A 21,995-nucleotide genomic window follows, 5' to 3' on the forward strand; every position below is an offset into this window, starting at 1 on the left:
ATGGATACCAAACACTTGCACTTAGGAGACAGCAAATAACCCTCACCTGCCCTCTCAGAAGCACTTCAGAGCTGTGTTTAAAAGCAGCAGGCACTGACACATGCAAGTGCTTCGTGGATAAAAAAAAATTGCTGTCCCTCCTTTATCAAGTCAGTCGCGTGCCTTGCAGAAAAGCTGATTTCTGCTTTCTATGGCTTGGTAGCACTGCTGGCACCCTGCTGCTGGGGCTGGTTGGTAGCCCTGGGACGGCAAATCCAAATTAGCTTTTCCAACTTGGTTGAAGTCTTTCCTTAATTTTCAGAGAAAATCAGAAAAAAAACATACCAATTGTGACCATAATCAATGAGATGCTTTTATTGAAGCCCAGGCTGCAAGTTTCCCTTTTGAAATGCTTCTTAAAAACTAAAGATTCGGTAAAAGAACTTGGATGAAAGGTAGGGAAGACAGACAAGATTTCTGCCTAAAAGTGCCTGGCATTTGCACAGCTCCTGACATTCACCTACCACTGATGGGATGCAATCCTCCAGAAAGCAGGGAAAGGAAGCCCTGCCCTGCCCTGGGAAGCAGGGGGCAGGTTCCCACTTTCCTATTCCAAAATATAAACGAGAGAAAAAGCAGCAAACTCAGCTGCACGCAGCAGCCAGGCACCAAACTCTCTCCGTGCCATAAAGACGGTCATGCAAGATTAAATACTGGTGGGTCTGCTCTCAGCAAGGCAATTCCTGCCTAACCCTGGGTAATATCACAGCTCTGACGCACGGCTGCTGTACCCGCTCGGAATGAGATGGATCTCCTTCATTAACACCAATGGGCTCCAAATACCTTTGTGTACTTATTATTACCTGGCTTTAATGGATAATGAAATTGTGGCATAATATTGCTAACACCTGAAGGGTGTCTAATGGAGAACACAACCGAAGGGAAAGTGCTTTCCTACCTTTGCTGGGGAATTTAAAGGCATCAGCTGCAGCTTCAAGGCCAACGCGTCGGAGGGGCTGCCAGGGAGGCAGGGCAGTGGTGTGGCTCGTACTGGTCCCAGCCTGAGGAAGGAAACGGGGCTCTCACACAGACAACAAGCACTGCTCGGCCCTGCATTATGGTCCCAAGCACAGAAAACCCCAAAAAGCAGCCCTGCTGCATGCAACCTGGTCTGTGACACCAACCTGAGCCACACCAACAGCAGCATAGTGGCACAGAACCGGGCTGACACCGCTTGCAGCCTTGAAATACAGCCTGACTCATCCCTGCAGCTGCTCCAAGCGGAGTTCATTAAGCAGATGAGTAAATACCAGCAGCTTGCAGGGGAAGAGCCTTCCTTTGCCGAGCTCTCAGGGATGGGTTACAGCTGTGCCCGCTTGGCTGATGGGCTCCAAAACATCCCCCTCCTGCTGCTGCCCACAGGGGGGCTCAGCAGCATCTGTCTGGTGGTCAGTCTGTCCGTCCAGCTGCCCAGTGGGGTTTTTGCACCAGGGGGTGACCCCACGCTGCCAGGCTCTGCTCAGTTTGGGTGGTGGGAGCACGGCTGGGGCAGGAGGCTCACAGCCCCTACCTGCAGCTGCCTCTTGCTGCTCCTTGCTGCAGCATTGGCGTTTAGCTCCAATTGCCTGTGAAATGCTCCCACTGCTGTTAGTGAAACAAGGAACATCAGATGGGTCCTGATCCCCTAGAAACCACCCCGCAGCCACCTGGATGGATTCAGGTGCAGGTCCCCTGCTGCGCCCTCCAGCACCTCTCACCTTGCACATCCCCATCAGGCCTCCTGGCATTGCTGCAGCTTCACCAGTTCCCAGAAAAACCCAGGAAAATGCCTTTTTAGGCACTGCACCACCCCTGCCTGTGTCTTTGGAAATGCTGCTCAGGAAAACCAGCCTTCACCACTTGGTCCTGGGGCCGGAGTGGGAGCAAACCCTAAACTGTACAGCTGGGGCAGGTGCTGAGCTGCACCCCGTGTGCAGGGCTGCTCGGTGACTGCAGGAGCAGAGCTGCTGGTGGCTCTGAAAAGCAACAAATGACTTTGCAGAAAAGTTGCCCTGTTTCCCTGACATTTTCTTCTGCTCCTGCAAAGACCGTGCTGCCAGGCATGAGCCTGGCAATCATTCATCAAAGGGCTATTCAAAGGAGATTAAAAACAAGCCAGTCTGGAGGAGATACCCTCTTACACCACGAGCCAGGCTTGTGTTCATTACATCTAGTAACACTTTAGAGCACTTTCTGCAGAGACATCTTAACTGCCCCCTCCAGGCCCGCAGAACGTTGCGCTGCTGATAATTAAACCATGAAATACAGTGGGACTGTGGAAGAGCTCCGCTTCCCGGCCGCAGCAGCACTGGTTATTTATGACCACTGCACATTTTTATTAGTGAGGACGGGGACAGAAATTGGGGAAGTTTTCCTATTTCTCTAATAAAATCTTTTTCTTTCAAAGCACCGCTGATATAAATTTAATCTCATTACAGCAGTTACATAATCACGCTCCCTCATAAAAGCTGAATAAAGTAAACAAGAGCTGCAGATGCAAGAGGCTGATCAGGTCACCTCCTCGTCCCCTGCCAGTGTATGATTATCCCCAACAGGATATTCCTCTAACACTTTGTCTTCATTGCTGCTGTCAAGCCCTTTCACCAAAGACTGCAGAAACCACTTTCCTGCAATGCATACCCACACGGGGAAAAAATAATTGCTTTAATCAGTGCATCGGTGAGGTCCTTGGAAACATTTCCATTTGCTCTCCTGTTATGATTTTTGTATTATCTGCTTAATTCACGCTTGGAGGCCAGGGCTGGTGCTGCTGGGGCTCCTGGGGTGTGGGATGGGGGCATTACTGCCAGGAGGCACTTCTGCCCCAATGCACTGGGTCTGGGCCAGTCACCCCTCCGCACGTAACTTCTGCATCCACCTCTATTTGGGTTGAGTTATTTACCTAAGGAGACATTTATGGGTTCATAATTAGCAAGACAACGCAGCAGCGAGGCGTTTATGATAGCCTGGTTCACCGTGCGGAGCAAAGCTATCAGGGGCTGCAATGACCCATGACAGTGATTAAATTAGTGAAATGCCCAGCGGCTCCCAGCTCCAGCCTCGCAAGGAAAACTCCAGCCATGGCCAGGAGTGACAGTGGACGTGCAGCTCGGGGTGTGTGGGGCTCCGTGACGGGCACTCTCTGGCACCCGGTGACACGGGGCTGGTTTGGAGGCTCTGAAGCTCTCCAGCACCACTTGGCCATGTCTGGGGCCATGGGTCAGGGAGCCACAACCCTCCAGGCTCTGCGGATGTCGGTTTGCTCCCTGAGCTAAACTAACGGCCTCGCAGAGACAACAGATCCCTCCGTGCTTGGTATCCTTCAAAAACCTATTAGCTTTTATGGGAAGCTGTCTCCATATAAGCAAGAAATGGCCCTGTGCTCTGCAGTTTACAAAGCACCGCTCTGCCATCGCCTCGTTTGTAACCGCCTGCCTGCTCCTGCTCTGCTGCCCTGGGCTCAGCCACTGCGGTCGTCCCCATCCTGGCTACGACACGCAGCCGGCTCCTGGCTCCGGAGGTCTCAGAGCCCCGGCCACCCCCTGCAGCATCTCAGCAGCTGAACCCCATGGCACAGGCTCTGTTTTAGCCGGCACTGCTGCAGGAATAACACAGGTGTGGGCTCCAGTTACACTGCTGGTAGGGGCAGATCAGTGTGATGGGGAGGATGCAGAGCATCGCTCATCCCACCGCACTGTGCACAGCACCGGAGCCTCGTGCATAAGCCCCTGCCCCACGGGTTCCCCTGCTCTGAGGTCACCACCAGCTGTGGCTCCCCTGGCAGTGCTGCCCAGCCCAGGTCGATGCCGTGCTCACTGCAGATGAGCCCGGCTGCTGCAGGATCCTTCCGAGAAGCATCTGCTGCTGGGGAAAGCCTCCTTACCCATGGCTGGTGCCTCCTGATAGACAACCTGGCTGCATTTCTGCAACTGCATGGAGCCAGCGGAGCTGATACGTGCTTAAAAACAAGTAAAAACAAATAAAAATGCAAGTTATGCTGTCCGCAGGCAGAGCAGGGGAGCGTATGGCATGGCATCACCGGCTGAGCCAAACTGGGCAGGCTGCAAGCAGGACCCTCGGGGAGGCTTTGTGCCTGTCCAGGACCAGTTTGGCATTACGTGGTTAAAAACTCATCAAACACTGGGAAAGACTGGAAGCACCAACACCCCTCTGCCTGGCCCAGCAATGCTCCCGACCACCACCCTGGGGGGGGCCGCAGGGCGCTGCGGGGCCGCTCAGACGCTGCTGGCTCTGAGGCAGCAGCTACAGGCACGGGGAGCTGGGCTGAGCCCTTCGGAAGCTCCGGATGCCAAGTGCTTCGATTCTCAGAAAAGCAATTACTGTGCAGCAGATTACAGAGCTAATAAAATCCCATTATACCATTTCAGAAAGTAAATCTGATCTGGATACTGCCAATTTATATCAGACATCCCACAAAAAGTCCCGTAAGAGCCCCCGACGCGCAGACTGTGTGTGCGCGCGCGTAATACAAGGCCATAATAGATCACACTAATTAGATATCCGATAACAGGAGGGCTGATAGGAACTACATTAAAATCTCTTTAAGATGAAGACATAAAACCCAAGGGAGGAGATTCGGAGTTAATGACGCTGCCGCGGAGGCTGTGGTTCAGCAGTCCTTGCCCTGGACCCTACTGTCCCGCTTCGCCCCGGATCCTAATGCCCTGCTCAGCCCCTCAGCTGGATCCTGGATGGCACGGTGATGCCCCGTGCCTGCCCGCTGCAGGTGCTGGTGGCTGGAGGCAGCATGGTGGCAGCGGGGCTCGGCGCGCTCCCCGGCACCGCGGCGCAGGGCACGGTCCCCAGCGCCGCCGCGGCACTGCCCGTGATTTTTATTATCCAGATTCAATAACAGCAAACAGCTCCGAGCTGTCTGCGCTCCCCGGGAGGTGACTTACCATCCGCTAACAGAGCTGAGAAATCAAATTAGCCCCAGCTTTGCACTCTCTCTTTCCCTGACACCGCTATTGGCAGCCAAGGGGGAGTTCATCAGGGCCGTGCACTAATTCTTATCTCGTTTAAGTGACTCCATGCTGCCATCTGATGCAATTTGCTCCGTGCCACAGCCAAGGGCTCTGATCCCTGCCTGTCTACTTCACCATGACTCCCAGTACAGGGAAGCTTCTGGGGAAGCTGGGCTGCCGTGCTGCCTGCAAGGCTTTGGGGAAAGCCTGTCCCCAGCCTTGCCCAGCACCGAGCGCTTGTTCCTTGCTCCTCTCCTGCATTTACAGCTTCTCCCTGTGCTGCTCAGAGCATCTCCAGAGCTCTCACTTCCTTGCTGCTGGATCTCACTAGGGGGTTTGTTAGCTGGGGACTGCTCAAACCTGCACACAAAGCCATTGAGGTGGATGCTAACTCATCGGCCCAACAAGAACCAGGCACCTGTGGCGGTGCGGTCATGAAGTTTCCCTTGGAAAACCTCTCTCTGTTGTCACCCAGCACACCAGCAGGGTATGGGCAGCGTTATCCCAACCACGCTGCAATGTCAGCATCCAGACGCTGCCCCTCCCAGAAAGGGAGCCCTCCCCGCAGCGCTGTGCCCGGGCAGGGGGCCGGGGGAGCCGGGGGCTCAGGCGCTGCGCATTCGCCCAGCACCAGCGTGACAGCCCATGGGGTGGGTGGCCTCCTCCTTCCTCCTCCCTGCCTGAAACTTGATGCAGCAGAGGAGGCTGATTGCAAGATTAATTACGCATTTTCCAAAACCTGACGGCTGGGGGAAAGCAAGCAAAAAGTGCTGCCTGCTTCCCTGATTAGGTTCACTTATCTGCAGAGGAGAGCGGAGAGCTCGGGCTGGGGAAGGGAGCCGGGAGACCTGCGGCACCAGAGCTATGGTGCTGGTGGCTCTCACGGCGCTCCTGTCCCTGCTGCCCCTGGTGTCGATGCTGCAGGACACAGGTAAGGACATCATGGGGAAGTCTGGCAGGGTGGGGGCGAAGGAGCTATTTTCTGGTAGCTAAAGGCATGTTGGTGTACCTGAATAAAAACCAGCAGCTCTCTATAGCATGCAAACCCTAGTTAATTAATTAATTCATTATTTTTTAAAAAGAGAGATTAATATCATTGAAAATCTGCATGGTGACCTCTTGGAAAGCTCTTCGAGGCGCTGCACACCTGAGCAAGTTCTGGGGGCACGGGCGGTGAGGAGAGGGAGGTAACAGCGTATTTTAACCCAGATCCAAATGTTGGGCTCATTGGTGTGAGGCTTCAAGGAACTTTGAAAGTGTTCAGAGTGAGTCCTGAGGAACAAGAGAGAAAACAGAAGCAGAACGAGCTCCTGTCCATCTGCCCGCAGCCCCCAGTTTGGGACCTGTTGCCCAAGCCCCTCACCAGAGAGATGTATTTCTTTGATACCGTTTCATTACTCGTAATGTGGAATGGGATTTTGGGGACGGCAGCATGCAGAAGCGATGCTGTGGCTGCGCTCTGTAACCTTAGCTCCCCACAGTGGAAAAATAACTGCCGAAATACTAATAAGCAGATCTTATTTTTTCTTGTTTAACTTTTTTTTGAGAAAGAGTAAAAAAATAAATTACTGTGCTGTTTTGTACCAACACACGTGAAAGTTCTCAGCAGGTTTATAACTCGGGAAAGGCTTCGGTCAGCGAGCTCGTCCCTTCCACCAGGGGCTTGTCCCTTTCTGAGCCCAGAGCCTTGCCCAAGGACTGGCAGGGGAGGAGCAGGAGGAAGAAGCAGCCGGGGAGCCACCGAGGGTGGGTGGCGCCACAGGGGGTGGCGTTTTTGGCCGATATTCTTTATTCTGAGAAGCCAAAGCAAGCCCATACAGGGTGAAGACACGGGCCGTGCAAGTGATTTCGGGAGCATGTGTTGATTTTGTCTTATTTCAGCTGAGAGAGGAAAAAGCTAGGACAACATGTTTGTACTTAAAAAAAATAATCCTACAATTGGGTATTTTTTGAATGATAGTTCACAGTTGGTGCTGATTGCATTGCAATGTTTCAATGCTTGGCCACAGAATATTGCAAGGCAACAGATAGTTGGCTGGAGGCTTTCTGATATTTTAGTTTGTCAGTTTTTGAGCTATTTCATTTCACACCACTCACCAAAGACAAGAATTAGCCTTAGCTTAGGAGAAAGGACAGAAAGCAGCGAACACGTCCCACTTACCTGCAGCATGGCAGGCGAAGCCACAGAGAAGCACAGATTTGGGCCAGGCAGACCCTTGGAGCCAGCACGTGTGCAAGACAGGTTCGTGGGGCAGCTGCTGGGAAGATCAGGATGCCTGGTGTGAACCCAGCCACGTCCTCTCCCTCCAAAGTGAGTTTTCCCAGGCACTGAGCTCGGCAGCACAGGTCTGAAGGCAAATGTGGCGAGCCAGCTGCAAGCAGCTGCAGTGCTCGAGGCCACTTGGCCATAGCCGCTGGTGCAATTACAGCAGTGCCTGTTTTCCTCCTATTGCCCTAATTGCTCCGTCTCGCCCCCCCTCCCCATCTCCTCCCTTGGCTGGATGAGGGTTGTGAGCCCCACCAGCTCGGAGGCATTATAGATCCCATGCAAAGTTGGAGGGGTCACGGCTAATGTGTTTTTTTTTCAGTCGCAAAGAAAGATTAAAGTTTCCTTCCAGGCAGCTTTTCCCCAAGTTCCTGCAGATCTATTCCAATTAGTGCCTTCGGTGACGTGCGGAGCAGGCTCGGGTGCTGCAGATCAAAGCTGCAAGCGCTGCAAAGCCTTGCAGCGAGGACTGGGGTGCTGGCAGCAATTTGCAATGCAGCCAGTGCTCCCAGCAGAGGGATTGTTCCCTCAGGAAGCCATCAGCACTGCCTGCACACCCCAGTCCTGCTCGTCCTGCCCCAGCTTCAGCTCATACAGCCCGCAGAGCGGTGACCGCAGCTGCCCATCGGCAGCCTCCTCCTGGAGCTGCTGCTGAGGGGCTGATTTTGGTGTTATTTCTATCACACAGCCCACCAGAAAGGGGAGCATTTCCCTCGTGCAACTCACCACAAACCCCACAGTGCTGCCCTGGCCTCTCTGAGCAGAGCAGGGCAGGAGGAGAGCTCTAGGACAGGGGTGCCAGGTCCCTTCCTGGGACCGCACGCGGTGCTGGGCCACAAAGGCGCAGAGGCTCGGCTGTCCCAGCTGGTGGCAGGGCCCTCGCTCCTTGCTAATCACACACGCCCTGCTCACTGGGCTGAAAGGAAAATCTCGGCCTGCACCTCCTCCTTTTGTGGGCGCCGAGCAGATGGGTGGGGAACGGGGAGCATCCAGCTGCCACGTGCGCTGCGAGGGGACGAAATCTGAATGCGGAGAAGGATGCGCTGTCAGCTAGCCGGGCTCCTCAGCCTTCACACAGCGCCATTCAGAGCCACAAATGATGGAGGAGTGGTACAGACCTTGCCGGCATTGCGTGAATGCACTGGAGCAGCAAAGATGGGATAAGGAACAGATATTTGACCAATAGCCAAAAAACCCAGCTGTCCTGCCGTCGCTTTCCAAGAGAGGCTCTGACTACGGCAACGTTGGCCAGCAGCGCTTGGAAGTGTTTGCTCCATACAAAGCACTTGGGGGCCTGGATCCAAAGCCTGGTGGCACAGCCCCCAGGATTAACGTGGGTAACATTTTTTTTCCTCATGTAGACAGATTTTAGTCCTTTTCATTACCTAGTACACAAATTTAACATTTTGATTCATCTTTAACCTCAGCCTTCACCTTGATAGCAAAGAAGAGATGCCTCTCAAAATAGTGGGAGTTGGAAAACTTTGCTCGGGGCACTGACTCCCTTGCAGCTTCCCCGCAGTGGCTGCCCAGCTGTCCTGATGTTGCTCCCAGAGCAGAGGCAGACGGCAGCCTTCAGGTGTTACCCAGCCACCCGAGACCCAAAAAGTGTCCAGGGAAAGTCACAGAGCCATCCACGCAGTTAGCAGAAGACCCGAATAAAACAGTAGATGAGGTTTCAAAGATGCTGGCATTCTTGTTTCCCTGCCCTGGCAGGTACCCCGAAGGCGAGCGGGGTGCCAGACCCCGACACGCCAGCCCTGCTCCGTCTGTCCGACTCGCTGCTGGCACACTACAAGAAGAGCACCCGGCCCGTGCGGGACTGGCGCACCACCACCACCGTGGCCATCGACGTGATGGTGTACGCCATCCTCAGCGTGGTGAGTCCACTGCTCTCACTGCTCCACCACCAGGTGGGGGGGTCACCCTGTGCCAACCCTGTGCCCTCTTCTTCCCACAGGATGAGAAAAACCAGGTGCTGACCACCTACATCTGGTACAGACAGGTGAGCCGAGGAGACCTGTGCCAAATCCCCTCTCTCTGGGCCCTGGCTGCTGCTCCCGAGGCTGGAGCACCGGTGGTGACTGGGCTGGCTGCCTCCCAGCAGGACACGATTGTCCTGGATTGTCACAGGGGAAGGCAGGCTGCTGTCACCCAGCCCTGATGTTTGCCTACCTTAACACCCCAGTTTCTAGCCCTGGAGAAAAAGCCTGGTGTGGTGGCACCTTTGGCTGCCTTGGGTGCAGGAATGCAAGAAAGCCGTGGAGCACTGACCTCAGCACAGAAGAAAATCTCCCTTGCATGCACACAGCTTGCCCCTTCCTTCCCCTCTTCGCCCTAAAGCAGCTCCCTTGTCTGCTCAGCTGCTCGCTCACCTCGGTGGTTTCAGTTCCCTGTGAGTGCTCAGTTATCACTCAATGAATTCACCCTCAAATTCACCCTCAAATTCACCCACAAACCACAGAATTCCTGGACACAGGCGGAACCAGGTGGTTTCAGGAAGGTCAGGACAGGCATTTCTGTGCTGATGGGAGATGCTGTTGGGGACAGCGCTGTCTCCCTGTGACAGCCAGCACCCGTGGCAGGTAAAGGCATCTCCATGTGCATGTGCCTGAGTGATCGCATCCCGGCTCAGCGCAGAGAGGTTATCTCCTGTGATAACGAGACCTCTGCAGGGCAGGAATCGAGAGCCTAAAGGCACAGCTTTCATGCTTCCTGCTTCTCACTGCTGGGTGGCTGAGGAGATGGGCTTCCCTGCCTCTCTCACATGGCATTTAGCACATTCCCATGCCAGGCTACTAGGTTTGGGTTTTGGTGGGGCTAGGACTGAACCCACCACCAAGTTCCCTTCTGCTTTGTCCCTGCAGCACTGGACAGATGAGTTCCTCCAGTGGGACCCGGCGTGCTTTGACAACATCACACAGATATCGCTCCCCGCCGAGAGCATCTGGGTGCCCGACATCCTCATCAACGAGTTGTGAGTGCAGTGCAGCTCTCCGAACCCCATCGCAGGGGACCCCAAAAGAGAGCAGGGTGGCTCAGCCCCGTGAGCACGCGTGCTGTGCCTCGCTCTGCATTCCCCGCACAGAACTGGCAGTGCCCCCGTATCCGGTGAGCTGCAGATGGGGAAACGGCTTGGCAGTTGGGACATTTCCAATGCTGGCTAACCACAAACATTTGTAATTACCCGCACTGTGCTGGGGGGGGGGTGGAATCCAGATATTTGGAGAAAGGCTTTGTTAAGAAGGCACAATGCAAGGGCAGCTGCAGAGCTGCCAGCCCTTCCTGCAAAGCCAGCCATTGTCCTTCCCCGCCCCCACTTCTGCTGGGATTTAAGGTGTTCCCATCTCGTGCTGCAGAGACCTCTGCGAAGCAAAGCCACAAATGGTCCCTGGGCTGCACTAGGAGAGGGCAGCAGCACGGGGAACACGGCAATGACACGGGGCAGCAGTGCCGACGTGGGGGTGGCGTGCTCGTGCCCTGGCCCTTCCCCTCCAGCCCCCCTTATTCCCCAAAAAGCAGGTTGGCAGAACAGCAAGGTAAGGTCCCAGTTCTCACGCTGGGCAGCCCCCATCCCAAACGCAGCTTCCCAGGAGGAGCCCACTCTGCTCACGGTGCTCCCCAAAGCGCTCCCTACCCTGGCTCTCTGTCCCTGTGCCCTCCAGCGTGGACGTTGGCAAGTCCCCTGATGTCCCCTACGTCTATGTCCGCCACCACGGGGAGGTGCAGAACCTGAAGCCCATCCAGGTGGTGACCGCCTGCAGCCTGGATATCTACAATTTCCCCTTCGACGTCCAGAACTGCTCTCTCACCTTCACCAGCTGGCTGCACAACAGTGAGTGCCGGCCCGGGGGGGCTCGGTGCAGGGGACGCGGCCCCCTCTAGGTGGCCCCAGCGGCTCGGGAATGCGCCGCGACCGGGCACGGGCACGGGCACGGGCACCCGGCAGCTCCGTCCCCACCTCTTGCAGTCCGAGACATCAACCTCTCGCTCTGGCGGACCCCGGAGCTGGTGAAATTCGACCGGAGCATCTTCATGAACCAGGGCGAGTGGGAGCTGCTCTACGTGCTCAGCCACTTCCAGGAGTTCAGCGTCAAGAGCAGCGACAGCTACGCCGAGATGAAGTTCTACGTAAGGGACCTCGCCACCCTGTGCCCTGCTTTGGCCTCTGATCTTCGCAAGGATGAGGCCAAAGCAGGGCAGGGCTTTGCCCCCCAGTCCCCTTCCTTCATAACCGAGCCGCTCCCCTGCTTCTGTGCTGTTGCATCCCCTGCCACTGGCACCTCTCCTGGTGCTGAGGGTCCTGTCGGTGCAGCCCACCACCCTCACCTGCTTTCGAGGAGACCCACACCAGCTCAAGCTCTCCTTTCAAGCAGGGCTCTCGCCTTCACCGAATCTTTCCTGTCTTCCCTTCTGTCCTGGCAGGTAGTTATCAGGAGACGTCCCCTCTTCTATACTGTCAGCCTGCTGCTCCCCAGCATCTTCCTGATGGTGATGGACATCGTGGGCTTCTACCTGCCTCCCAACAGTGGCGAGAGAGTCTCTTTCAAGATCACACTCCTGCTGGGCTACTCAGTTTTCCTAATCATTGTATCTGACACACTTCCTGCTACGGCTGTTGGCACCCCGCTGATAGGTACAGCAGTGCTACCAGTCCCAGCTGGCAGCGGGACAAGAGCTCTTCACACTGGGTTTACGTGGTGGGAGCCTAGCATTCATCCCCCGCACTGCCACCGAGCCAGGACAGTGCCCAGAAATGGGTTAAACCTGTCCCTCTGGGACCAGGATGCTGAGGAATTAAGGGGGAGGTGGTTCAGCTCCAGCAGAGAAACGTTACCAGAACGAGAGGAGCAAGAAGGGGAGCTACAAAACTGGGGGCTGTAAAAGGAGCTCAGGGCTTGGGGTGTCGAGATGGCAGTCACATGTGGCTGAGAGCTGCACTGGAGCTCTAGGTGCATGAGAAGGCCCCATCAGAGCAGTGCAGGGAGCAGAAAAAGCTTCCTGCTGACTGGGTGGGGTGATCCACAAAGAAACTGGGCAGCAGTCACGGCCTGGAGCAGCAGGAACTGCAGCTCTGTGCAGAGAGGGGCGGGCAGGGGGAATTCACTCAGGACCTCCCTGCTCTGTGCATCAATCTAAAACCTGTGCTGGCCATCGCAGGCCACTCACCTTGCTGGCATCTCCGCAGGCATCTATTTTGTGGTGTGCATGGCACTGCTTGTCATCAGCCTCACGGAGACCATCCTCATCGTGCGCCTGATCCACAATCAAGACCTGCAGCCCCACGTTCCCAGCTGGGTGAAGCACTTGCTGCTGGAGCGTGCCGCTGTCCTGCTCTGCATCCGGGACAGGAAGAAACTCAGCCAAAGCAGGGCGCAGAGCTCAGACATCTCCAGGCATGTGGAGAACAACGACAGCACAGGTAAGGGCTGGAGACAGAGCTCCTGCAGGAGGAGAAGGGGACCTGGCCTCACGCAGCTCTAAGCCCAAATCTAGTCTAAGGACATAATATCAGAACTACCAACATGTTCACCTTTCCAATTAGCTCTCACCTTCTCCATTGGAGCTCTGAGCAGCAGCAGCAGACACCCGGAATTCAGCAGAAAACTGAATTTTACAAACCGGGCCTGTTCTAGAGCATGGCACCCTGTCCTGGCACAGTAAATATCAGCCAGGCAGGAGCCTTCTCTCCTTCCAAGCCAAGCACAACCCTTTTATTTTCCATACTTCTTTGCAAGCCAGGGCTCCATGAGCAGCACTGCCAGCAGCCTGGGGAGCGGAGAGCAGGGCTGTGACTCACTGCAGCTTATGCATGGCAATACGGATGTCCAGATCACACACACAAATCCCAGCTCTGTGCCTAAGGAGATTTTTCTCGCTTACCTCTCTTGATCCTGCAGCCAAGCTGAACCACTACGGCTGCGAGGACCCCCGGGAGCGTGAGGTGGCAGGGGGCACGAGGCCCGCTCCTGCCTTTGGCTCTGTGGCAGAGGGCTCTCCGCTCATGCCCAGCATCCTGCACGAGATCTCCACCATCCGCCAGTTCCTCGAGAAGCGGGATGAATTTCGCGACGTCGCCCGCGAGTGGCTGCAGGTGGGCTACGTGCTGGATGTCCTGCTCTTCCGAGCATACCTGCTGGCCGTCCTGGCCTACACCATCACGCTGGGCGCTCTCTGGTCGGTGTGGCAGTACGCCTGAGCTGCCTCTCGGGGCAGGCGAGGCAGGGACCTCGGATGCTTTGCTGCTGGTCCCCCCCCGGCAGCTCCGGAGCAGCAGCAGCAGCAGCCGAGGGCTTGAGGCATCTCTCACGGCTCTCACCATCCCAACCCCGGCTCCTCCATCCCTGCCCCGCAGCCCCCCCGGCAGCCCCTCGAGCTCCCCGAAATGGGGCAGGGTCGCGGCGCTGCCCCCTCCCCGCCGGCCCCGCTCCTCCCCGGCTTCAGCACCGCGGACAGCGGCGCCCACCCCGGCGGCAGCGGCGGCGGCTCCTGCCCGGGCTCCCCCCGGACCCCCCCCCCGGCCCCTCTCCGCTGCGAAGGGCCCGGGGCTCCGTGCGCATCCTGCTCCGAGGGCACCCACCTGGAGCCTTGGGGGGGTCTCTCCTCCTTGAGCCCTTCCCCAGGGTTTTTTCCTGCTGCCCCCCTGGCTCCTTCCCAGCCCCCCCAGCCCCTCGTTTCACGCTTCACCGCCCTGCACAACGCACTGGGGGGGTCCCCACTCTCCGTTTTATTGCTCACCCGGCTCTGCATGGTTCTTTTGGCCCCCACCCGAGTGTTTTGCATGCTTGACTGGCAGAGCCCCCCCCAACATTCCTGCCCAGCAGTACAGGGACTGGGGGAGAACTGGCAGAACAGGGACAGTGAACCCAAAGAGTGAACCCAAAGAGTGAACCCAAAGAGCACAAAAAGTGCAAATGGGACCATCTCCATAGGAATGCGGTGCTGGAAGAGACCAAGGGGGTTACCCACCCTGGTCCTCTGCTCCCGCAGGCTTCCACAGCTGCCCTAAGTAAATATAAGTAAATATACTCCCTCTGTGCACCTCTGCCAGGGCAGAGGCATAAAGCTGCCATCTAACAGGAGAGAAAAGCTCCTCCTGTAGCTGAGAGCAGCAGGACTGGGATTTGAGCCAAAACTGGAAGGAGACGATCTGCCCAACGTGGTACCTACGTTTGTTTCCAAGCTGGGAGCGTCAGGCAGTTGTGACAAGCACTGAGAGAAAAAGCGATACCGATGGCATTTGCGGGGTGGTTCCCAGCCCTACCACACTTGGCTGAGACCCCATGCAGGCGGGGGTGTGCGCTCCACACTGGTACTTACCTGCGCACCCAGTGCGGGCACCATCCTCAGGAAGGTTGGAGATGAAGGGAGGCCCCGTCCTGTTCGCTCTGGTGGCTCCTCTGTGTGCAGCAGGGATGGAGACCGTAGGCAGCAGGGCAGACAGAGAGATCGCGGGGTCCGGCTCTCCTGTGCCTGCTCCCAAGCCCACCAAGCATGATCCAAAGGCCTGACACCCTCCCAAGCCTTCACCTGCAGGAAAACTCCCTGCTGAGTGACAGGAGGGCTGCAGGACGGGTGGCGCGGGCTCCTGGCAGCGCTGGCCCGCGCTAATGTGCTGATGGTCTGTAAGTGGCTGTCTATTGATGAGGTGTCCAGTTAAAGAGTTCGTGAGACACTAAATCAGCCCATTGATCCTACTGAGATCGATGGTGCTACAGACCTGATCAGTGCAGCGGGCAATTAACACCCTCTGGAATGAGCCGCCTTCATGTAACATCAAACGCTCCAACAGACAAATCCAATGGGCCCATTGAACCGGGTGCGCGGTGCCTCCTGCCCGCACGGGACCTGGGTTGAGGTCGGCAGGGCCACCACATCGCCTTCCTCAGCCCCACCGTGCCCCGTGGAGCCGTGCCATCCCTTGGCTCACCTCTGCTGCCACAGCTCCCAGCTGGTGGCTGGATCCCAGTGGCCATCCGGGCACGGGAGCAGTGCAGGAGCTCCATTTTCCAGCCATCCCAGCCCTGTGACGTGGCCCTGCGTGTGACCTAACCCTGTGCAGAGCTGCTAACCCTCACCTGCTCCACAGGTCCCCCGTGGGAAAGGAGTCTGCCAGAGCTGGAGGAAGCATCTAGTTTTTTTTTTTTTTCCCTTACAGATAGTGCTTTTCCCTCACGCTGCTTTGGGAAGTGCTGCATGCAGGAAAAGTTACAGGCATCTCTCTGAAATAAGCCTGGATTTTCCTCTTAAAAAAAAAAAAAAATCAATAAATCTGAATCTAATCTACTAATAAAGGTTTAATGAGGACATAATGTTGATGGAACAGAACATTGTTGCAGCATAATCACTCCCAGCTGCTGTGTGAATGTGCAGACAAAGGCCCAGTCCTATGACAATTTCCCTGTTATAATAACTCCTTTGTATGAGGCCAAACGCTGCAGCAGAATCTTATCCCTCCCTTTTGCAAGGGACGGTGCAGAGAGCAGGTCACTGGGAACACCTCACCTCAACCAGAGGTGCCCGAAACCTCCTTGGGATGAGCTGTGCTGGGAGGGAGCTCTCGGGGCTGTTACCTGAGCCCAGGCTTGGACATCACCTCTGACACCTCCACGGGCAAAAAACCATCCCAATGTCCCACAGGATGGCTGTGTCCTGCAGCAGCACGATGCAGAGCAAGGAGCATGGGATGGGACACAGCTGTCCTGGGGGAGCTGGAGATCTGTCCCCAGTGGGGACTGCGGGGCAGGCACGTGGCTCCCCCGTCCCCAGGGCATGGTAAGAGCCTGCACTCGATGCCAGCACCCAGCAGCCTGCTGCATTCCACCCATCACCTAAAAAATAAATGTTACATCAAGTGTCTCCGCACCGTAAGTTGCTCACGATGAGTGTGTGACCCCGTCCTGGTCCCAGCCTGGCTCCCCGAGGGCAGGAGGAGATGCTCCCGGCTCCTGCCTGGCCGCACGCCGCGTGCTGTACAGTTTGCAGCGACATAAAAGGAGTGCAGACTTTGCTGTTAATGTAGTCAGTAAATAAATAAAGGAGGGCTTAAGCTTAGTGTACAGCAATCAGTTTAGAACTACAGGATAATTAACACAGCGGGGGGCCAGACTACTCTACAGTCAGGTTTAAATGAACGAGTTCACTTTCATTGAGGCAAACTCGCTCAGCTCCCTGGGGAGCCGCGCATGCAGCAGCAGCGCCCGTGCTGGCAGCAGCGAGCGGGGCCAGAGGGGTGCACCCCATGCACCCCACACACCCTGCACCAGGAGGGAGCTGGGGATCGGCTTGGCTGCCAGGAATTGCTCCTGGATGCTCCCTCGGCAGCATCCAGGCAGCCCCACGGGGAGCCTGCGCCCAGCTCTCCACCTGCACACCCCTTCCCGGGGCAGGCAGGAGCTGGGTGTGCACGATCCCACCAAGGCAGAGGCAGCCTTACTGCAGGGATGGGGAGCAGCACCCCTTCTGCCTTCAGAACCCAAATCACAGAGCTGTACATGCCTCTGCTTCTCTCCTTAAACAAAAAAATAAAGGACAGCAGCAAATCACCCTGTCAAGCACCACACAGTGCACGATAAAACGGCCTCCAGGGATGCCAAGGGACTTTAAAACAGGAGGCACGTTTAATTTCTGGCACCATAAGCACCCTCTTCTATGCCAAAGCACGAAGGAACTCCTGCATAAATAAGAACCAGGCTTTTTAGGAGCTCGTGGCTCTTAATGAAAAAGAAATTCTGGAGACCCATGACTGCACACCTTGATTTTCCATGGAAAAGCATCTTCCAGGCTGCACATCCTCACAAAAACACCAGCTCCTACTTACTGTGCTGGACCCCCAGCACTGGGATTTCCTCCCCATCATGGGGCCATTGGCATCCCCCTACCCCTGGAGATGCCCCAGAAATGGGGACGAGAGCGGGCCACGAATTCTTCCCTGCTCGCAGTTGCCAGCCCCCATCATCCCTGAGGTGGTGCCTGGGCCAGGAGGTGTGCAGGGATGGACCCCCTGTGTGAGTGCTCCTCATCCCCTGCCCCATCCACCCCATCCTCACCGAGACCCACCAGCACGATGGCATCAGTCAACAGGAGCCTGCTGGGGAGCAGGATTTTAAGGATGGGACCCATCCTGCAGGAGCAGCAAGCTGGCACCCCAATACCATCAGCACGGCACATGCCCTGGTCTGGAGGGGGCTACTGTCACCGCGTCCTCCTGATCCTCCTCATCCTCCTCTTCCTCCTCCCAGCAGGGTGGCGTTTGAGCGGAGAACAGCAACAGGAGACGACAGGCCGAGACAACTGAATTAACTTTATTGTTTCTTCTAACTGCAGATTCAAGGTATACAACTGAACATTGCTATTTTCCTTATGAGACTTATAAATAAAAATACAAAAAATGTCCACTACAAAAAAATCTACTGTTAGTAGGATGTAAAAAATATTCTCTTTGCTATAGAAGGCACGAACTTCACTTAGTGACACATGGAGAGAAAAAAACCTGCAGCAGTATATTTTTTCTTCCTTTTTTTTTTTCTTTTTTTCTTTTTTTTTTCCTCTGTCAGAAACACTGAAGTTTTACAAAGAAATGCATCTGAATCTACACAGAATGAAGGCAGATGCGGAGAGCTGCAACTAGGAGACACCACAACTCGGGACTTTTTTTAATTCATTTTTCAGGAAATTTTAGCTAACTGCATCTGTGGCTAGAGAACAGATAGGACTCGCAAGCAGTACTGCAAAGAAACAAACAGCGAGGAAACAGAAACAGAGTTGTACAAAAAATAGTAACCAATACTCTGAAGAAACAAAAACAAAAAATTGGGCACCTTCTAAAATGAGGCTACCAGGAGGTGCTGAGGTAGACGGAACTATAACATCAATTAATTCAAAACACTAGTTTTAATACAGAGCAATCAGACTGGCACTTGGGCTGTCACGACATAAAAGACAAGCAACGAAAGAAAGCCTTAGTTTGCTTGGTCCAGCAGGGCAGTTGGTCCTCAGTGCTATAATATACATATATATACTTATATATATATGGAGAGGTGTCATGGAGCTTTACCATGGCTTCGTAGCCTTAGATCATGCATACGTAACACTATGTGGAACAAATACTAGGATGCACACCCGAACACTGGCACTGGGCGCGGGGCAGGGAGCGCTGCGCTCCCCGGCTCCCCGGGAGGAGAGCGGCTCCAGCGCGGGGGGACCGCCTCGTCACCGCCCTGCCTGATGACTTGTCACCGGACAGAGCCCTCCAGTGACTCGTCGCACTCGTTTTGGGAACTCACAGGACTCCAAACTCACGCTTCGCACCGTGCTGAGCTCTGAAGCCAGCTATGCCAACGTCTACGGTAAGGGAGGGAGGGGGACAACGAGAGGGGAGGGGACATTAAAGCAAAAAAAGCCACGTGAGCTCAGCTGAGTGCTCAGCAGTACCATGACACCCACGGCCGGCAGTACCAATTCACTGCAAAAAGGTACCACGTACTTGTGAGAAATTGCAGCAACTGTTGATGTGAAAGAACTGTGTTGTGTTATTTTTTTTTTTTAATTTTTTTTTTTTTTTTTTTTTAGGCACAAAGATTAAACAAGCCATTCTCCAAAAAAAAATATTACATCCTGGATTGTACTAAATCAGCATCTGCCCTGCTTCTCCTCCTCAGCGTGGAGCAGCAAAAGGTGTCACCAGTCGCAAGTGCCGCCGCGCGGACACGGGCGCAGGAGGTGATGCTCCTGGGGTGGCTCCACAGGCTCCTGGGGTGATCAGTGACACCCCTGGCAGGGGCTGGAGGCAGCGCTGCTGCTCGGGTGCTCCCACACAGCCCCCCCGACCCCCCACGAGCACGGGGATGCTGCAGCGTGGGTGCTGCCACCCCCCCACCGCCCGGCTGCAGCCACACAACGCCACGGCACAGCCACAGAAGGCAGGGGGACATCCCAGGGACTAACGAGGATTACAAAACTATCACGGGGCGAGGGGAGCAGCTGCACCCCTGCTGAGGGACAGGGCCGCAGGAGAAGCGGGGTGAGCTGCAGGACGCCCCAAATCTCACGGCATCGGCCTCAGCCCCAGGCCCCGCGGCGCTGCTGGTGCTCCCCACTCGCCCCGGCGATGCCCTGCAGGCCGGCGGCTTTCACATTATGAACGACGCTCAACTGCTCTCGTCACATATTCAAGTTTAACGCTCCCCTTCCCAAAGCACTAACTCGGCGCTAGGCCGGGACCTGCCCCGCTCCGCTGTTGCATGACGGCGTCCGCCCCAGTTTAAGGCCTTCATGTTTCCCAACAGTGAGGGGGCAGGGGTGGGCCGGGTACAGCAGTACAGACACCCCCGCTCTCTTCCCTTTACTCCCATCTAAGAAACCTTTCCCTAAACTCTTTCCCTCCCCCTCCCGCCCCCCGTTTAATACAAACGCAGCTAAATTATAAAAAAAAAAAAATAAAAAATACACAATTGCAAGTAAAGCATGAGATGAAAACTGAAATGACATCACAAAGCAAAACACAAATATTGCAAACTGTGCTTCTGTCACTGCAAAATCAGAACACAACAAAAACGAACACAAGAGGTAGCTTTCTGAATCGGTGAGCCAGGCTCCATCAGGCCACTCAAAAAAAAATACCAGTTTTGGTAACGATAATGCACACGAGGTGGCTGACACAGACCCAGCGCACGATCCCCTCCACCGCTGCCCTGGCAGCTCTGCCACCACACGTCACCAGCCCCTGACATGGCCTTTACCTGGCCCCGTCATTTAAAACAACGCCCCCCCCGCCCCCCAAAAAATCAATAAAAGCTCATGAGGTCACAAAAAAACGAGGTAATTTCAAGTAAAATGTGCTAAACACAGAAATAGTCAAAAAACTTTAAAAACAAACGAAAAGCAAAAAATAAAAAACAAACACAGAGCAAAGCCATCTGTTACCGTCCGCTCCTCCACAGACTCCAGGAGTTGAGGGCTGGGCAAAAAAAGCATTGGCACGTTCCAAACACCCGAAATGCAAAGAAAAAGAGTTTCCCTGTGGGAGCAGAGCTCCACGCCACCCCCCCCCCAGCACCACCGCAGTGCCCGCTGCCTGGGGGCTCTGGTGGCACCGTCACCTCGCCCAGGGACCAGCGGCATCCCGGGGGTCATCCTGGCACACGGGGAAGGGAGGAGCTGCAGCTCCCCTCGGGGACAGGGACGAGCACACAGCCGCTGGAGTCCCCGGCTTCATCTTCCCGCTGAAGGCTTCGTCTTCCCCCCCCCCCCCCCCCAAAAAAAAAAAAAAGAAGAAAAGGAAAAACAAAATGCATAGAAAGGTCTTTGGTCAGGAGGAGGGTCGTGGTCTCCTGCGGCACCCACAGCTGGTGTCTATGCCCTGGACAAGGCAGCAGCAGCGTTTACTGGGGGGGACACAAGCACCAGCACCAGCCCACGCTTGGCCCCCACCCCACTGCCCCAGAGCTTTCCTCCGGGCTCGTGCCCTGCAGAGCAGCACCCACTCAGGGCACTGCCCGCACGGATGCTTTGCTGGCTGTGTGTTGAGGCTGGTGCCCTCCCTGCGAGGCAGCAGCTTTGGGGGGGGGCAGGAAAGCTGCTGAAAGTGGGGCTCAGCCCATGGGTCACCACCCTGCAGCTGAGGGCAGCACCTGTGCCTACATCGGGGTGCCGAGGGCAGACACCGGCTGGAGCAGGCGGGTCTGCAGCAGCTCCTCTGAAGGGGGTTACTGGTGATGATAGAGGGGAAAAAAAATAAAATTAAAGCCTTCCCAAACCACTGGTTGTATGCAAAATCTGGGGGCGAGGCACGAAGCGCACCATTTGTTCACAACTGTCCCGGCACCACCTCCAGCAGGGCAGGCTGGCTGCTGGCTCGCAGGAGCGGATCTGATTCAGGGCAGAAGGGGACACGGGCCCCTCACCCTGCGCCCACGAGCCCTGGGAAGGAGGGGTGGGGAAGGGGAAGAGCCCACGGGTGCGAAGGGCAGCTCGCACGTCCCCGTCTGTCCCAGCGCTGCCGTGTGCCCCCCGCCACCCCCACAGCAAGCGCCGCGTGCCAGCGCCTTCCCGGCCGCAAACCCAGCAAGAGGATCCTTCTAGCAACAGCAACAAACGAAAAACGGAAACAAAAGGCCATGGACGATGCATTTTTTTTTGCCCAGTCCTCCGCAACTCAGCCCCGCGTTCCCTCCGTGTCCCTCAGACGTAGCAGAGGTAGAGATAGGTCTTCTCTATCCTCCAGTCGGTGGGGATCTCCTCCGGCTTGTGGCCTTTCATGTGCTTCTGCATGGCGGAGAGGCTGGGGCAGTACTCCAGGCAGATCGTGCACTGGTACGGGGAAGCGCCGTTGTGGGTCCTAAGGTGTTTGATCATGGCTGAGTAATCCCGGGAGCGCTGGTGGCACAGCTTGCACTCAAAGGGCTTCTCACCTGCAGGACACGGGGAGCAAAGGGGTGGCATCAGTCAGGGTGGCCGCTGAGCCCCGTTTGGGTAACGCGTGAGGTCTCGGGGCCGCGCTCCACCGCAGTAATTAACTGCCCAGCCTGCCCGATATCGATACTCGCTCTGTGCACAGACACAGCGAATAATGAAGTAATGAACAGCAAAAGTGATCTAAATATTGATCCACTATTTACAATAGTTACACGCTGACGCATTCAATGATTCATTATCCCCAGCAGCCAGCCCGGGCTCCGCGGGCGCAGTGGCTGCCTCCCTGCTGCCTGGGGCTTGCCGGAGAGCCT

General features: G+C 55.8%; 3 protein-coding genes across 6 annotated transcripts in view; 1 reads left to right on the top strand and 2 right to left on the bottom strand.

Annotated features, from left to right (window-relative positions):
- The window catches only part of USP28 (ubiquitin specific peptidase 28), a 31,172-nt gene extending 30,099 nt beyond the window's left edge, over positions 1–1,073 (bottom strand). The window contains exon 1 of the mRNA XM_072027652.1: positions 938–1,073. The gene's annotated coding sequence lies outside the window, so the exon portion shown is untranslated. The remainder of the gene's footprint in view (positions 1–937) is intronic.
- A 2,055-nt stretch (positions 1,074–3,128) lies between these two features.
- Positions 3,129–17,777, top strand: LOC101802898 (5-hydroxytryptamine receptor 3A). The gene is made up of 9 exons (XM_005030401.4): positions 3,129–5,934; positions 8,986–9,149; positions 9,230–9,274; positions 10,137–10,246; positions 10,935–11,104; positions 11,240–11,400; positions 11,695–11,905; positions 12,458–12,691; positions 13,170–17,777. Exons 1-9 carry the CDS (start codon positions 5,868–5,870, stop codon positions 13,466–13,468), a joined length of 1,461 nt encoding a protein of 486 aa, XP_005030458.3. The 5' UTR covers positions 3,129–5,867; the 3' UTR covers positions 13,469–17,777.
- Positions 17,554–21,995, bottom strand: part of ZBTB16 (zinc finger and BTB domain containing 16) — a 91,750-nt gene continuing 87,308 nt past the window's right edge. For all 4 annotated transcript variants that reach the window (XM_038167637.2, XM_027444317.3, XM_027444315.3 and 1 more), the window contains exon 7: positions 17,554–21,680. In XM_038167637.2, coding sequence (XP_038023565.2) covers positions 21,451–21,680 — 230 coding nt within the window. In that variant the 3' untranslated portion in view covers positions 17,554–21,450. The remainder of the gene's footprint in view (positions 21,681–21,995) is intronic.

Source organism: Anas platyrhynchos, chromosome 25 (assembly GCF_047663525.1).
Source record: "Anas platyrhynchos isolate ZD024472 breed Pekin duck chromosome 25, IASCAAS_PekinDuck_T2T, whole genome shotgun sequence".
Lineage (NCBI taxonomy): Eukaryota > Metazoa > Chordata > Aves > Anseriformes > Anatidae > Anas > Anas platyrhynchos.

Bases quoted from the DNA above. Each gene is read 5' to 3' on its own strand.
- LOC101802898 (XM_005030401.4), top strand. From the start codon at position 5,868: ATGGTGCTGGTGGCTCTCACGGCGCTCCTGTCCCTGCTGCCCCTGGTG. The intron at 11,401-11,694 runs GTAAGGGACCTC...CTGTCCTGGCAG, and splicing joins ACGCCGAGATGAAGTTCTAC to GTAGTTATCAGGAGACGTCC. The intron at 12,692-13,169 runs GTAAGGGCTGGA...TTGATCCTGCAG, and splicing joins GGAGAACAACGACAGCACAG to CCAAGCTGAACCACTACGGC.